Raw genomic sequence first — 17,366 nt, 5'->3', positions numbered from 1 at the left:
CCCAAAAGGTCAGGTAGCATGTTTGTTCTAATATAAGATAACTTCCATCAATATACAAGTTTTGTAGAGACAAATCTATTTATCTTTTCACACTTCCTGTTATCCCTGTGTCTCTCTGAATAAGTTCTTGTCATTTGTTAATTGATCATCAATTAAATGGATTGCTTGCAAACACTTGGGATTATAAATGTCCATTTCAACATTGTTTTGCTATATATAATGAATAATGAAGTTTTAGTTATTAATTTAATTCCTCCTGTGCCATAAGAGTCATGCACTAGTATCTATTCCTACAAGGTTTTTGATTTCTGTGTTCACCACTCTTGTGATTTTTATTTCAGCAGCATGGTTGTTAACTTCACATCGATGAAAACTTGTTGTTTTCAGCCCCATGTGGACTGCGCTCACTTCTTCTGTAATTTAGGAGATAGATAACAGAGTATGACAAAGTGCAGTGTGTCTCTATACACGCCGACCAGAGATGGACTCCCAGTGAAAGAACGCAGCACATCCCAGCAGTAGGATGATGGACTCCGCGTCAGTGTCTATACCTACATTGTTGGGAAGCACTTCAACAATGCCATGATGGACTTGTGACTGTTTATGCAGGACCTGCATTGTGAAACTAGAGGGGAAATCAGTGCGGGGAGTGGGGTGGGTGAGGAGGGACCCTAGGGAAAGGGCGCAGACAACCCTAGAACCTATACATTAATTAAAATTTTGAAAAAGAAATAGGGCAATGAGTTGGTGGAGGAGGGCGGCTTCATGTAGTTGTGGCTGCTCCATCTGTGGCAGGAGCCCTAGGCCCCTCTCATGCGAGTTGTCACAGAGCGCAGTTTCTGCCCTGTGGCAACCTTGGGTACACCGGGTGTCTGCTGCTGCTTCCTCCACGTGGTCACAGATGGAATTTGGTAGACTGTTAGGCCATCTGCTTGGTACAGATGCTCTGGAGGTGGGGTGGGGGAGCAAGTTTGACACATTGCTGGGAACTCCGGAGGCTTTCCTCGCCGTTCCCTCCCGTGACCGCTTGCCAGGGGGAGGTGAAGTTGGCAGAGGCTAAGTGACAGGTGGGCTGGCTTGTCTTGTGGCTATGACAGCGTTGCTGTGTTTTCAGCTGTTTCAGTGCTGGGGATGGAAGCCCCATCAGCAGCTCATGGGGCCTGGGCTTAGTGACTTGATCTCACACCAGGGCCTCTGCCTTGGGGGTCAGCTCTTTCAGCTGGTGTCTTCCAATACCTGCCGTGTTTTCACCACACAGACTGGCTTCCACACAACTGTCCTGCTCCAGACCCAGCTTCTCCCATGGCCTTGGTGGGTGCTGCTGGAGAAGCAGTGAGAGGAGAGTCCTGTGAGCTGCTGGTTCTGCTGGGCAAGGCTGTGGGACAGGGGCAGAGAGGCCAGGGTGAGGGTGGGAGGCAATGGAGGAGTTTCAGGCAAGTCTCTGAATCAGTGTTTAGATGGGCCGTGAGTGGGCTACTTTCCCCGTCGCCTTCTCTAACTCACTCAGCCTCAACTGTGAAGTCTGGGCCACTTTCCTGGCCTTTGGGGTTCCCATTAGGTGCTTACTCCCGGACCCAGGGTTCACCCTTTGCAATTTTGCTTACCTTGGACCAAGGGTGGCCCCAGGAGCCTGGGTGGAAGCAAGCTGTCTTCCTCCCAGGTGGGTGGGCGATGGTGAGCTGAAGTTAATCTGCAGGGTTCAGGAGTGTGTTCTTGGTGATGGACGTGTCTGTCCCCGGGGTGGTAGGAAGCGCATCTCTGCTGGTTTTGATGTCTGTGGTATCCCCTTGGATCAGTAACCTGAGTTTTAAATCATTAACCCCTCAGTGGGTGATGTGCTCAGTGGAGGGTCCCCGGAACATGGAGGACTTGAGTCCAAGGCCAGTGCTTCTGCCCTGAGGATCCTCTCAAAGGTGGATTTTTGGCTGAAGGAAGTTACAGAAGTTAAAGACTATTTTGAGTGGGGAACGACTTAACCCTTCTTTTGTATAGTTCCTGGTGGTTTTGAGCCTTCCCACGTCTGTAGTTTCTGGGCCTGCAAAGCCCTCAGTGCTCAGAATGGTTTCTCATGACCTAGTGACCTGCAGGCAGATGCCAGCTGTGGGAGAAGCTTGGAGAAAATGCCTTCGACCACGGACTCCAGCAGCGATGTTGTGACGGGTGGTGGCGGCCGCTGCTGCTGTGCTGCGTGCCTAACTGTAACCAGTGTCGGTGCTACCAAATGGAGCGTGCTCATCAGTCATTTTCGGTGGAAATCGTGTCGGCTTTGAGTCATTCTCGTCCTCCACCCTGGCCCGTGGGACCTGGGCTGGGCTGTGTGTCTGCCCTGGGCTGGACAGCTGTAATCGCTGCTGGAGAAAACTGGCTCTCGCACAGTCCTCGATGCAGGGTCACCCAGTGTTTCTCACTGCAGCCACACAAGGCCTCTCCTTCTTTAATTGTGGTTCATTTGTGCCATTGAATGTGACTGAGGATTTATTTTTGGAAGTCAGAATCTCATAATGAAGCCTTGGCTTCGACAGAATGGCTTCTGCGCTCACCAGGATGTGCAGACACATAATCCCAGCGTGTACACGTCAGGATCCCAACCCCGAGTGAGACAGGACCAGGGGCAGGGGCAGAGGGGAGCAGACTGATGTTTTTCAGTGTGAATACCTTTAGCAGCTTGCTGAGCCTGGTTAGTGGGGTGTCCAGACTGCTCCCCAAAAGCCACCCTACCCCAACGCCCAGGACTCGTAGGTGCAGTGTGGTGTCCTTCCTGTGCAGCCCAGTTGTCTGTGAAATAGGGAGATCATCTTGGTTGGTACACACAAGTCCCATGGAATCCTAGGTGCCCTAATGGGCAGAGGATTCTCTCTGGCTGGTGGCAGAAGGGGCGGTTGGAAGATGAATCGCCCAGGCGAATGTGGGGGTGGGCAGGGCCCCTGTGGGGCAACCAGCAGTGTGTCGGGTGGAGTGGAATACAAGGATGTCAGCCGCCAGGCAGCTGCGTCCTCCCCCGGGGTCTCCAGGAGGGCAGGGAGGGGAGTGAGCGCAGAATCTTAGCATGCCGTGTGCGGACTCACAGTCGGTGAGAGAAGTGTGATGATGAGTGTGTGGGGGTTTAATCACACAGCAGCGGGAGCTCTCGTGGGCACTGGAAAGGTGTGTGCACGTGGGGCACGGCCTGGTTCGGGCACTGTCGGAACCCGCAGTAGGACTCGTCTAGCCTCGACTTTGGGCCAGTGACAGAATGTGATCTCCTTGCTGACTTAGGTGGCCCTTTCTGGTTTGCTTGTTCAGATGCTTTGTAGAACCAGTGCTGGTGCAGACCGGGAGCCACAGTAACAAGTCAGTTTTGCCTTGAAAGCCACTTCCCTCACTTCTCCCTTGTCAGATCAGATGCGCTCTGCCGTCTTCTGCTTTGTTCTGTTTTCATTTTTTAAAAATTAGGCCATGATCCACTAAATGAGTCTCTTGTTTTTTTTTTTTTTAATATTTATCTATTTTTTTATTGGAAAGTCAGAAATACAGAGAGGAGGAGAGACAGAGAGGAAGATCTTCCGTCCGATGGTTCACTCCCCAAGCAGCCGCAACAGCTGGAGCTGAGCCAATTTGAGGCCAGGAGCAAGGAGCTTCTTCCAGGTCTCCCATGTGGTTGCAGGGTCCCAAGGTTTTGGGCCATCCTCGACTGCTTTCCCAGGCCACAAGCAGGGAGCTGGATGGGAAGTGGGGCTGCAGGGATTAGAACCGGCGCCCATATAGGATCCTGGTGTGTTCAAGGCAAGCACTTTAACCACTATGCTATTGTGCTGGGCCCCTGTTCACCTAGAGTTGGAAAATTGTTGGAGTTTATTTGTAATTTGATAGTTATTTAAAAGTCTGTTTGTTTGATCTTACTTGCAAGATAGCAGGAGAGCCATCTGCCGGCTTGCTCCCCAAGTGTCAGCAATAGCCAGGGCTGGGCTAGGCCAAAGCTGGAATCCTGGTCAGGGACCGAAATGGTTGAGCCATCCCCTGCCACCTGCCAGTGTGTGCGTTAGCAGGCAGCCAGAATCGAGAGCGGAACCAGGCCTCCATCCGGACACTGTGCTGTGGAATATGGGCATCCCAATAGCATCTTCATCTCAGCATAGAATGCCTGCCCCTTGTTTTACTTCTCAGACTGCCAGCTGTGTGTCTGGCCTTGGAGTAATGCTGCAGTGGTGTTTGTGGACGGTCGGTGTCCCCCTCCCCCAGGTGCCCTGGCCTGCCTCGGCAGGGCTGCTTCTCTCAGCGGGCTGCTTGCTGCGTGTTCCTCCCTGGGCACCCTGAGCGTTTCCCTGTTTGCTGCACGTGCCGTGCTTGTCCGTGGAGTGGAGAGTGCAGGCTGCGTCAGCTCGGAGGGTAACTAGCATCAAGGTTGATGCGAGAACTTGACCGTCACCAACAGTGCTGCAAGACAAACCTCTTCCTGCAGGCGTGTGGGGATTCGTTCCTCAGAGGACAAAGTGTTGCGACTGCCCCAGGGTGGGGCTGTCTCCCTGTGCTGACACCAGGGCCACAGGCTCAAAGTACGTTTCTCAGAAGGCAGCCTGGGAAGGAGTCAGGAGCAGTGTGCCCACGGATCGCCCCGTCGGAGTCGGGCAGGTGGACAGCTGATGTACAGACGTGGCTGAGATGTGGGCTGATAGAGAGGGAGCCTGGTCCGGCCCGCCCAGTGCTGCTGTGTTCTAGGCACTTCTCCCAAAGAAGCGGGAAATGAATCAAACATAAACCAGAAACCCAGGATTAGACCCATTCTTTTTTTTTTCTTTTTTTAAGATTGATTTGTTTATTTTCATTGGAAGTCAAGATATACAGAGGAGAGATAGAGGAAGATCCTCTGTCCACTGATTCACTCAACCAAGTGGCTGCAGTGGCTGGAGCTGAGCTTATCTGAAGCCACGAGCCAGGATCCTCCCACACAGGTGCAGGATCCCAAGGCTTTGGGCCGTCCTCAACTGCCCTCGCAGGCCACAAGCAGGGAGCTGGATGGGAAACGGGGCCGCTGGGACATGAACTGGTGCCCACGCGGGATCCCAGGATGTGCAAGACGACTTCAGCTGCTAGACTACTGCATCGGGCCCTAGACCCATTCTTACAGCATGAGGCAGGTGGACTTGCAGGGAAAGGATGACGAACATTGGAGGTTTGTGGTTGTCGGGGAAACTCAGCAGCGCTGTTGCTGCCGTTTGCTTGTCCTTGTGACAGAGATGGGGCATTTTCGTGTTTTAGGGGTCACCTGTCTGCCCTTTCCCCCTCTTCTCTGGGGTCACCGATCTGATTGAGGGCAGTTGGAGATCAGCCGTGAACATGGTCCGTGCTTGCCTCTCGCCCTCCGGGACCAGTCCTTCCTGCCTTGACGCCAAGCAAAGCCCACTGCGCTTTCTCTTTGTCCCCGCGTTTGCTAGGGGTCCGGGACCACAGATGCTGACAGGTGGCTTTGCTGGCGAGCGGTGAGGAGGCCTGGTGGGGTTTGCTGTAGAGAAGAGGGGGAGGCCGGACAGCAGCTGTGTAAAGAAGCAGTGTGGGAAGGTGTGGTGTGCGGAGCCAGCCGGCCAGCCCTGCTCCCGAGGGCCGCCCCCTCGCAGGTGGAGATGGGAGTGGAGCTGATTGCTGCCATAGTCCGAACAGGCTCACTGAAATGGTTTAAAAGAGGGGAATCTCCAAGGAAAGGCGGCACTTGAGACTGGTCTGGGCGGGACTGGCTGTGACAGTGTCAGAAGAGGGGATTTCTAGTGGAATTGCTTTGTCTTGAGGTTGCTGCGCATTCCTTCTAATGACTGGAAACTTCTGAGAACCACGGAAAACCTGCGAGGGACAAGGGCTGCGTTTCCTGGCTTGGCCTGGCTGTTCTCCTCCTGAACACCAGCAGCTCCTGCCAGGGCTTGTGGAGTCCTGGTGAAAAGGAGAGCAGAGGTGTGCTTGGGGTTCAGTGTCGTGCAGCCCCGACCCTGGGGCTCCCTGCTTGCCTGCTGTGGCTGTGCGCTCCACTTGTCCTGACTCCGTACCACAATGGTATGGAATCCACCTCTGCTTTTCGCTCAGGCCAGTCTCTCGGACCCTTGCTGGTTGACCGGTAGATTTTGCTCCATTTGAGACCCCTAACAGGTCGCTTTTATTGTGCATGTGGGTGGGTCCTGAACTTAGGACATGTGCTGTGTAGCTGGTGATGGGAGCTTCTTAGGGGAGCTGGTTTTCCTGTTCTCAAAGCAGGAGTCAGAGGCTGTTGCACTTTAGTAAAGGAGAGTGGTTCCGTCTTGGGAGGCTGGCTGAGCTGGGGTGTCACGGGCACAGCATGTCCTGCAGAGTTAGAAGGGACTAGAGCAGAGGATGCTGAGGCAGGTGAAGCAGTGCAGATCCACGCTGCCAGCTGCAGTGCCCTCTGGCATGCTGTTGCTGTCTCATTAGCCTTGGCATTGGTGCCAGTGCAGCCATATCTGTGTGAGTTGACCGGGAGGCAGCAGAGACGAGAAATGATGGGCAAGTGAACGCAGGTCCTGCCATGTGTGGGGATGGTCTAGAAGGCTCTGCTGGCTCCCAGGCTCTGCCCTCCTCCCCCTGGAACTTGGCCTTACTCCTGTTCCCCATCTCAGGCAGGCAAGGTGTGGCCCACACCCCTGAGTTCAGAAGGGATGAGAGACCATTTCTATTTTGCTTGCAGTCTGAGAGCTGTCTCCTCCCGGGACATGGACCCTGGCCGGGTGTCCGTCCCCTGAGAAGATGCCCACACACTCTCGCAGGGTTTGCCTTTCCTTCAGAAGATAGGGAAATATGCTTGGGTCCGTGAGGGTCTTTGTGCTTTTGAGGACCACAAGGAGGGAGGTCCCAGGGAAATCTCCATTTCCTGTCCTTCAGAAGGGGCAGCAGCATCTTCCTAAACATCAGTCCCCACAGTGCTGGCGAAGAGGCCGCCCCATGGCAGGGACGAGGCGGCGCACGCAGCCGCACATCCCTACTTCCATCTAGGGTGGGATGGTGGCAGCTTATATTTCCCTGCAGCCTGTGGCCTAGCCTACAGGTGCTGCACAGAGCCGGTAACCCTGAGACGTAAAAGGAGGGGCAACAAGTTGAGGACAGCCGTCAATCTCAGAGCAGCCTTAGAACCAAATGACTACGATCACACAGACTGCGGGAGCCTGGGGATTCCGGCCTGTTTCCCTCGTGCTTCACAGTGAATTCCCCCAGTAGCACAAAGCCTTGGGCGCTGACCCCTGAGACGGGGGCCTTCGTGGCCTCCCTGAGAGGAGGGTACTGGAGGACAAGCTGGCTGGTGCTATGTGGCCTGGAGGACAGTGCTGCGTCTTCCCCCTGGTGCTGGAATGCCCTCCCTGTGTTTCAAGAAGATTCTCAGTAAGGAGTGAAGGGGTTCTTGGGAGATGTCTTCAGTGCTCTGACCATTATTGCCATATGGACGTCCAGTTGGATAAGAATCATGGGTGGCTCAGAGGCAGGATGTTGGAAATAGAGCGGCACTGCTTCTCTTCAGCACATCCCATGGTGACTTCCTGGACTAGGTACGTGGAGGACAAGTGGGCTTCCTCACACTGGCCAGGAAGACAGAGTCCTGGGGAATGGCCCAGTCAAGCCCTTGTGGGTACCTGTTTGGGTGGCTGACTGAAGCCAGGAGCCCATAGATCGAGTGCCAGCCTGGGTCGAGTGCCAACCAGGAGTGGCACCGAGGAAGGGGGTGGGGCCGGCACCATGGGTCAGCAGTTTGAGGCGCTGCTTGCATCATCAGCATCCATACTGGAGCACCGGTTCTAGGCCTGCCTGCTCTACTTCCTGTCTAGCTTCCTGCTGCTGTTGCTACGGAGGCAGCAGAAGATAGCCTGGACCAGACCTGGCTGCTGTGGCCATTTGGGAAGTGAACTACTAGATGGAAGCTCTTCCCCCCTGCTACCATTACTCTACTTTTCAAATGAATAAGTAAATTACTTAAGAAGACTAGAGCTGAGATCTCAGCAGGGAATCATGGGCTGGTGTGCAGCTGTGATAGGCCGGGGCCACCTGAGCTGGCCTGGGGGCAGTGCGTGGGAGTGTGGGCCTGCTTGGGACAGATTGAGCAGCGTTGGCCTGAGGTCGGTGTGGGTGCACAAAGCTGGAGCTCACTCCTTCCAAGGAGGGAGGAGTTTGGTGTGCGCACGCATGTCCCACCCCCATCACCCACCCCCCACCCCAGCTGGCAGGGGAGCCTGCTGGCCTTGAGTGGTGGAATTGTACCTTTAGCCTCTGCTCTCCCTGCATCCTACTTCCTCCCTGTTTGTCTTTGCCTGCTGTGAGTTCTTGCTCTTTCCACCGACTCGGGCACCCTACAGAGGCCCCATTCTGCCCTGTAACCTTTGCCCTCACATTCTTCCAAATTTTCCAATTGGCAAGTCCAAGTTTAGATCTCTTGGGAACCTTCTGTGCTCGGCTCTCTCTCCTTGGTCCCCAGCTGAACTGTGGGTTGGTAGCGTTGTGGCGAGGCAGTCTTCCTTTTTTATCAACAGCTGGCACAGGACAGTGAGGTTTTGTGGACCAGAGGTGTCCAGTCGGCCTGCCTTGGATAGGGTCACCCCAGGACCCAGGGGAGAGCGCGGCGTGTGCAAGCGGGAGGCTGGCACTGTGCAGCTCACCCGTCTCTCGTGTTTGCGTAGCACCTGACAATACTTGGTTTCCTGACTCAGATATGCACCAAGTGAACTTGAGTTGCCTAGGGATTCCTGAGCAGTTTCAGCTGCCACATTTTGGTGGTGGCATTGCCTAGTTCCAGATACAGTGCCCAGTTTGTCGCAAGCAGGCCCTCACCGCCACCACCCCCAGGCCAGCTCAGGTGGCCCCGGCCCATCACTTCTATGCACAGATGAGAGAAGGTGTGCTTTGCTCAGACTTGCACACTTTTGATGCATGCTCCTCCCTGAGCAGTGGGAAGGGTGGCTGTTGCTGGGTTCTGCACGCATTGCAGTTCCGAGAGGCAGTGTGCGCTGTCTTCCCTGGCTCTTTCCTGGAACTGACCGAAGCCGTGTCGTTGCAGGCCGTGAGTCCTCCGTCGGCCTCAGCTCCAGTCTCTGCCTTCTCTCGCACTTCGGTCACGCCGTCCACCCAGGACATCTGCAGGTAATTCTCTGCTTGCTGCCGAGGCTGCCAGGATCGGTGTGTGTCCCCCGGGCGGCACTGGTGTCTGCAGGGCCTCCTTACCCCTTGATCAATCTGCTGTTGGGCCAGTTTTATATGCTGCTTGCTCTCGAAGCTGCTCCACAAGTCTCATTTCTTCGCTCTGATGTCTGTTCTCCTTTAAAATTGTTTTTACTCTCTGTGCTTTTATCCCACTGTTCTGCATGCAGTTCCAGTGCAGTGTTTTCTGAGTGTTGTCACCACAGTCCCGTGCAGTCTGCCGTTGTCTTGAAAGCTCCTCCATGCCGGAGTTCTCTGACACCAGGGCTCCCTGTGACAGTTCTCTGTAAAGACACAGTACAGGCGCCCAAGCGAGATGCCTTTGGTTCGGAATGGGCGCAGGCCCTAAAGCCCACTAGGAACACGAGAACAAGAAGAGCACTGAAATTCTCCAAGTCCCTGAACGATGTTGGGGAGAAGGCCCAGGATGTGCCGGCAAGTTTGGACTACGCGGAGAGAACCTGCTCGGAAGGCCGACTGACACTCCCTCAGGGCCCCTGTCTCGGGATGAGCGGGTTCCCTCTCAAGGACCGGAGGACGCCCAGCCACAGGCTGCGGGCCGCTCCCTGGCGCTCCTGCTTTTCATCCCTGTCTGCCTCTGAGGGGGATGCCGGCAAGGGCAGTGTGCGTGTCCCACTCCTGGATGAGCCGGCAGACGGCCAGGCTGCATCACGCAGCCGGCGGCTGCTCCGCTACCTGCTGTCGCTGTCCCGCGGCTCGAGCGCCAGCAGTCTGCACAGGTTCCAGGAGCTGGAGAGCTGTGTCCTTGCCCCGCGCACCGCCAAGGCCTCCAGCGGGCTGGCTGGGAGCACGGGCTTCTGCTCTGACGACATGGGGGACGACGATGTCTTTGAGGACAGCACATCCATCAGGCTGACGGGTGGGGTCGTGCGGGCCCCCCTGTGTTCCGTGGAAAAGGACAGTGACCTCGACTGTCCTTCCCCCACTCCTGAGAAACGGCCCCTCGCGTCTCCTGTGTCCGCATCAGGGGATGCCTGCAGGTTGGTTTGCCAGAAGCTGCCACCCCGGCTGTGCCTGTGTGCACCTCCGTAGCCCCCTGTTGCTCTAGCGTGTGAGGTCCCAGGAAGGTGGTGGTAGCCAGTTGGGGGTCCGTGTTTCCCTCTGAAGGATGGAGTATGGGTGTTTGAAAGCTGATGTCTAGGAAACGAGACCCGAGCTAGACTGCCAGGTGGTGAAAGAAGCAGCTGCGCCTGGGAAAGGCCAAGCTGACCGCTCTCAAGGAAAGATAAGTAGACTTTGCTTAAAGAAGCTGGAAAAAGGAAAATAGTCTCTGTGGCCTTCGTGCTGCATGGCCCAGGCCGCCCTACCCGGCCTCTCTGCCCTGTCCCCGCGGGCATGGGAGTGGCTCTGCCCGGCTGCTGGCTGGTCCCAGTCTGTCGCCCTCTCCTTCTGCCTCTCCTCCCCTCCCATTCGACACGGCCATTTCTGTTCAGGGCCATCTTCCACTTCCCAGTTCCCAGATGCAACTGCTTATGCATCTGAGAGACAAAAGGAACTGGAGGTTCATCCTACAACTGCCCAGTTGTTCCCAGTGGCTGGAGTGGGACAAAGGCTAGGGCCGGGCCAGGAGTCGGGAATCCCACCGTAGGTCCCCTGTGTCAGTGTCAGCAACCCAGTTGCTGGAGCGTCAGTGCTGCCTCCCAGGGCCTGCGTTGGCCGGAAGCTGGAGTCAGGAGTTGGTGTGTGGGATTGGAGCCAGGTGCCATGACCCGGGACCCGGGTGTCTTAATCGCTAGGTTGAATGCCCACCCCTCCGATATGCACTGTTACCATCCCTTGTGCGTCGTCCTGATCCAGCCTCCCAGGCCGCTCAGAGCTTGCTTTTTTAGCCATTCTTGGGCCTGGCCTGTTCTGTCCTTGGCCCAGTCTCTCCTGCTTGGCAGCAGCTGTTAATGTTTTCTGGCAGTTGGATCAGAAACGTTGTCACTGACGCAGACCTCCCAGGCCAAAGCCTGGCTCCTTTAAGGACAGGTGTCTCTCCTCCCTGGCAGCTGGGAAATCCCGTTCCTTCTGTAAGATAGTCGGTCCTTTGGGGTTAGTGGCCGTGTCCTGCTGCTTGGCTCCTTGGAGACCACAGACACTTAGGATTCAAAAGAGATGGCAGCACCTTTTCCTGGTGAGTTTTCAGTTCCCGGCATGGTTCATTCACTGAGCGATGGAGGAAGTGAGTAGTGGTGTGTGAGTGAAGTTAGGGATGAGAGCTAAAAGGCCAGCTCCTCGTCTTTGCCATTCGTTGTGGTGCACTTGGAAGGTAGCTCGCTGGCTTCAGTGGATGTGGAAATCATCTTAACATCTTCTGCTGGGAAGATGGCTGCACGCTGTGTCTGAGGAAAGCCCGTGAGTGTTTGTGGAGACACGAGCACGCTGTCGTTTGCTGTGTTGCTTCCCCCTGTGCCGCACAGACCTCCCACGCCTTTGTGGCAAGCAGGCACGAGGCAGCCGCCATGGCCATCTTCATCTGTGTGTGTGTGTGTGTGTGTACACACACGTGCTGTGCTGCTCGCCAACCTGTGGCGTCTGCATCCAAGAGCGGAGCGGGCCGTGGGGGATTGGGGGGCCCTTCTGGCAGTGACCACCTCTCCTTCTGACGCAGGATCTGTCACTGCGAGGGAGACGACGAGAGCCCCCTCATCACCCCCTGCCACTGCACGGGGAGCCTGCACTTCGTGCACCAGGCCTGCCTGCAGCAGTGGATCAAGAGCTCGGACACACGCTGCTGTGAGCTCTGCAAGTACGAGTTCATCATGGAGACCAAGCTGAAGCCTCTGAGGAAGGTGTGCACACGTAGGGGCAGAGAGCCAGGGCCTGCTCTCTGGCTGGCTCCAAGCTGCGGGGTTTCTGGCCCTGTGGACCCTCAAGTTTCCTTGCCTGTCTGTTACTCTCCTGGCCCTGCCCACAGATGGTCACGTGATACTGAGTCTGGGTTTGTCCTTGGTGACAGTTTTGTCACGTCTCTCCCGAGGACCGCACATCGGAGTGAGCGGCTCTCCTCAGCGCTGGGCCCACGTGGCACAGAGTTGATCTGTCTGCACCCGTAGGGCCCCTGCTGGCTGGGGAGAGGCAGCTAAGCCCAGGCCCCCTTGAGCCCACTGCCCCTGTTGTGAGGAATCCTGTGCCTGGCCCTGACCTGCAGTGGTTTGTCCAGCTGCCCAGTGCTGAAGGCTCTGTTGGGAGGGACAAAAGACTAGCTATACCTGTCTCAAAACCTGAGCATGAGAACTGCAGAGGAATTCATTTCTGGATGGCAGTGTAGGGACACGCATGTCAGATGCTCAGAGAAGGCAATGCTACCGTGGGCCTCCCTTCTGCTGGGCAGGTGCAGTGGTCGTGGCCTCATGGGAAGTTTGGGTCTCAGCAGTTCTGGAAGCATTGGTGAGACTTGGAGGCCAAGAGAAAGAGGCTGGGGAGCCACCATGTCTGTGGGTAAAAGCACACAGCCAGAGGGAGGAGGTGAACTCTCTGAGTCAAAAGGGTGGAGATGCAGGTCTCCTGGGATGTGGCCGGGGTTTGTGGGTACAGAATGCAGCCCGGGAACTTGGCAGTCGGAGGTGGCGGGATGTCAGAGGAGGCAGGTGCAGACTCCTTAAATAATGAATGGCCCAAGTAATGCCTGCTAATTCTGGGGTACCATCTGTGGGGGTCTTGCAGCACCAGGGTTGTTTATGGAGAGCCCCTTGGAGCAAGGCCTGGCTGGAGTTGGAAAGCGTCCCCAGAGCGTTCACACTGTGTTCTTTCTCTCCTCCTCTCTGTTTTCTTCTGATTCGGAAGCTGGTAGATGAAAAAGTCTGGCTCTTTGGAGTAAATGTATGAACTCCTAGCGGAGAAGGGACTGGCAGAGCCTGCTTGTACCAGGAACTCTTAGCACCGATCCCAGGCTGTTGCTGCAGAGTAGCAGAGGACCAAAAGAGTGAGCACCTTCTGCCATTCACCTTCACCACGTAGCATGGCCATCTGCTGCTGTGTCGTGGCATCATCAATCCTCTTCCGCTCATCCATGTCAGTCAGCAAGGCAGGGCCACGTAACATACGCCCCCGGGGTCTCGAGCCACCGTGTCCCCATCAGGACCGAGATCCTACACTCCTCTGTCAGGCCATTGGAGATGAGCTTGTGGGAGTAAGCAGAGAGGTGCGAGTGGTGGTGTAGCCTCATCTCAAGCCCAGCCTCTGTCCATCGCCTGCAGCCTGGTTCAAGTGCTGTGACAGCAGCTTTGGGTGTTTGGGGCATGGTTCATCCAGGTGGGGGAGCAGATCCTCCCCGGCTGCATCCTCATGCGTGGCACGCGTGCTGTCTTTGCAGTGGGAGAAGCTGCAGATGACGGCCAGTGAGCGCCGGAAGATCATGTGTTCCGTGACGTTCCACGTCATCGCCATCACCTGCGTGGTCTGGTCATTGTACGTGCTCATCGACCGCACCACCGAGGAGATCAAGCAGGGGCAGGTCACAGGTGGGTATTGCAGCGGGCAGGTGAGTTCCAGGGGCTGCTTAGGAGCGGATCATTACCCCGGTCAGACCCAGTGATGCCAGGATTGGGAGGTGGTAGGGCCAGTGAGCACCAGGTCTCCTGTGGGCAAGTTGCTCCTGCTCTGGCGGCCATCTTTGAAATCCAGTGGGAAGGGATCGAGTCTCCAGGACTGCCTCATGGCGGAGCAGAGCGAAGAGGCCGCGCTCTGCTCCTCCTTGGCGGAAGCAGGGTCGAGCGAAGGAAGACCCCCAGGCGTCAGACCTACTGATTGGCCAGCTGTGCTTTCTCCCTTGCAGGGATCCTGGAGTGGCCCTTTTGGACTAAACTGGTGGTCGTGGCCATTGGCTTCACTGGGGGGCTGCTCTTCATGTACGTTCAGTGCAAAGTGTATGTGCAATTGTGGAAGAGGCTCAAGGCCTACAACAGAGTGATCTATGTGCAGAACTGCCCAGAAACTAGCAAGAAGAGTATTTTTGAGAAATCGGCACTAACAGAGCCCAACTTGGACACCAAGGATGGACGTGGAGCCTGTCGTTCCGACACAAACTCTTCCTGTTGCTCAGAACCCGAGGACAGTGGGGCAGAAGTTCTCCACGTCTGACCGTGCGCGCCTGCAGAGGCTGCCATCTGCCCGGAGCTGCTGGCCGTGGCTCGCTGCCCGTCGTGCCCTTTTCTTACGGCCTTCAATAGCCTAGACTGCCGGGCACGTGACTGCTGTTGGCGGCTCCTCTCTCCGAACCCTCCTCCGGGAAGCCCTCCTGTGAGCAGGACTGGGCCGGGTCCCCTCTGCTGAGGCTGCTATGTGGAAGGGAAGGTCAAGACCACACTGAGCCATCCTGGGGGCCAGGTGGAGTTACCCATGGGTCCAGGCAGGAGGAGGGAGGAACACGCCATGCCTGATGGCCGAGTCTGGGTACCGGACCAGGCCCTGGGCACGGCCGGCCCTTCCCGCACTGGGAATGGTGGGAGAGAAGGGAGGGGGAGGGAGGCCCCTCCAGGCACGTGCTCCTGCCCACGGGCCGGGCCTGGCGCTCTGTGTCTGCCAGTGCGTGCTGTGCTAAGGAGACAGCACTTTACAGAAGGGATACGTGCATCCGGAAGGACCAGCACTTCACGTTGCACCCAGAAGCCTTCCCTTTGTCACCGTCTTGTTCAGTTTACGTCCTGGTAGGTGCACAGCCCTCTCTGCCTTACGTGTTCTAAGAGGATGGAGAGCAAACGTGGAAGAGACCCATGGGGTGAGGTTTTCCTCGGCAGGTGTCCGCTGGGGCCGTGGATGCTGCGCAGCGAGTACTTGGGGCTTTGAAGCTGCTCTCCGATGAGTCGTTACCTCAGACACATGTGCTGTGTACTTGCTCTTTGTGGTCAGTGCTGGAGGCAGGGGCTTTGAGGTCTGTGTGGAAGGGGACCGAGGGTTTGGAAAACGCTCTCACAGGTAGACCTGCAGGTGGCGCTGGCCACACGTGGCTGCTCCCACACTTGCCTCCTGCTGACTTGTATGTGGAGTCCTGGCCGAGGGCTGAGGACCCAGGGGCCACCTCTGCCATGTCCCTAGCCCAACACCCACCTGCCCGTTGCCTTAATTGGACTGAACAGTGAGGGGTCTCAGCCCCACTCGTGGTCTGTTCTCTTCAGGGATTACCTTCTGTACTTTTTTTTTCTTCTGAAACAACAGAACCCAAAGCATCCCCATCAAATGGCCTCTGTCCCTTTGGGAACTCTGAGGAAGTTCTCCTTCACCCCCAGTTCCATAGGGCTACGCATCCAGCCCCTGGAAGAGACCAAGGACCTGAGGGCCTCCATGAGCCTGGCCTTGGCCAGTGGAAGCCCTAGCCTTGGGTTTTGAGAGCCAGGGGGAGTAGGGTGGCCTCTGCACTCACAGACTCTAGTCTGTAGAGCTGCCCACCACGTCAGGACCCTCCCCAGACCAAGCAGGTGCCATGCTGTCGCAGCCGGCTCCCAAGCAGCCTGTCCCTCCCCGTTCTCCCTAGGCGGTGTCTGTGCTGACTGTGCCCCAAGTGCAATTACCCACGTCCCTTCTCACCTGGGGATACCAGGCAGCCTCAGACTTGCCCGTTCTGGTTGGCTGGCTCCCAGCACAGCCGTGCCTGTAGCCCTTAGCAACTCTGTGCACTGCCTCATCACCCTCTGACAGTGAAGGCCACAATGGATTTGTTTAAAGTATGAGCCCTCCTCCCTCTAACTCTCTTCTCCCCCAACCCGAAAAGTTCGGAATAGCTTTCCCTGGACTGCGGAAGCCCTGAGGCTTTGCGCTTCGTGGAGACAGCCCTGGCAAGGCCGGCACTGCTTTAGAGCTGAGGTGCCCCCGGATCCTCCTCTCCCTCCCGGGTCCAGCCAGGCAGGCCTGTGAAGGCTTCTCCTTTCAGTTCCAGAAGGCCTGACCCCTTTGCCTCCTTGCCCCTACCGTCCGCATCCACCTCCCGTTGGCCTCTCTCCTCGCCCTCAGATCCCTGCATCTGTGGGGGAGGCAAAGGCCGGCAAGGGCTGCCCTGGTAACAGCTGCAGGTCTACCTGCTCCTGGGGGCTGCCTGTGTTCACCCACAAGGTGCCTTTGAGGGGCTGCTGAGTCCCCATGTGCCCCGCACCTTGCATTGCCATTTCTGTGAGAAAATGGTGTCTGGCAGACCAGGTAGAAACCAGGGCAAGGTCTTGGGGGTCTCGGGATCAGGAGGGGGGAGGGAGAGCTGTCCCAGGGGTGTCAGCAGCCAGCCACCTAGATGCTGTTCTCACACACTGGCCACCAGCTGCAGGCTGGCCTCTGCGCTCATGTCTGCGGCCTGTGGAGGTCTCTGCCTGCACCAGGCTTCTGACGCCTTTCTTTTTCTTGGTCCTGCCCCCGTTGTCTTCAACAGTGTGGGCCTGGTTTCCAAACCCACCTGTGATTGCCTGGGCGGCGTGGGCAGGTGGGGTGCACCGTAGGGGTTAAGGATCCTCCCCGCCCCCCCATGGCCTGGGGGGCGTGGCTCTCTGCAGGCACGTTGGAAACCTTCCTATGCCTGGTGGTGGGTTTGAGTACCTCCATGTGCGCCCCTGGGGCAGGCAGCCCCACCGGGAGACAGGAGCCTCCTCCCTGGCTCAAACATGCGTCTGGTCGGTACACCTGGCAGCCCAGTGTTTCCAGAAGGTTGACTTTTTCAAAACCAAATTCACACTGGCCCATGCGGCATAGTTCTAAAAGACACTTCACACTGGGAATTTTTTTCTCGCGTTTCTAGCAACCTAAATGTCTAGTTTTATATTCTCCCGTGTGTGTGCAGTGTGTCTCTGTATCCTGGTGAATAACTCTGTGTGTGTGTGTGTGTGTGTGTGTGTGTGCGCGTGGGGGGCGGGGCGGGGGCCGCGTGTGTGGTGACACGTGGGGATGCCCAAATGCAGCAATAAAGCTCGTCTTTCTAAAGCGGTATTGCCGAGGAGTGCTTGCCTGCCTGGAGCCTGGTGGGAGGGGCGGACACTCTGGGCTCAGCCCCGTCCCAGGCCGTCAGGCAGCCTGACGCCACCATGCGTGAGTGGGGCGCACGGGGAGTACCCCGGAGTAAGCCCCACGCCAGTGTGCTTCCGAGAAGGTCAGGTTCAAGTTGGGACTCACAGGGGCTCTCCGAGGAAAGGCATCGGCACCGGTTGCCAGGTTGCACGCAGGCAAGTGAGGGCACGCTTCCTCTGGCTGACGATGGAGGAACAGGACTGGCCCCGCAGTTGGCAAGGAGA

The 17,366-nt window shown here is 56.8% G+C and overlaps 1 protein-coding gene across 7 annotated transcripts in view; it reads left to right on the top strand.

Annotated features, from left to right (window-relative positions):
• Positions 1–17,062, top strand: part of MARCHF8 (membrane associated ring-CH-type finger 8) — a 106,453-nt gene extending 89,391 nt beyond the window's left edge. For 6 of the 7 annotated variants that reach the window (XM_040970419.1, XM_040970415.1, XM_040970416.1 and 3 more), the window contains 5 exons: positions 9,017–9,099; positions 9,327–10,157; positions 11,771–11,951; positions 13,475–13,622; positions 13,937–17,062. In XM_040970419.1, coding sequence (XP_040826353.1) covers positions 9,017–9,099; positions 9,327–10,157; positions 11,771–11,951; positions 13,475–13,622; positions 13,937–14,241 — 1,548 coding nt within the window. In that variant the 3' untranslated portion in view covers positions 14,242–17,062. The remainder of the gene's footprint in view (positions 1–9,016; positions 9,100–9,326; positions 10,158–11,770; positions 11,952–13,474; positions 13,623–13,936) is intronic. The other variant, XM_040970422.1, reaches the window with a different exon arrangement.
• The last annotated feature ends 304 nt before the right edge of the window (positions 17,063–17,366 follow it).

Source organism: Ochotona curzoniae, unplaced genomic scaffold (genome assembly GCF_017591425.1).
Source record: "Ochotona curzoniae isolate NIBS_2020 unplaced genomic scaffold, NIBS_Ocur_1.0 scaffold_4763, whole genome shotgun sequence".
Taxonomy (NCBI): Eukaryota; Metazoa; Chordata; class Mammalia; order Lagomorpha; family Ochotonidae; genus Ochotona; species Ochotona curzoniae.
This window is presented reverse-complemented; position numbering and strand designations above follow the sequence as displayed.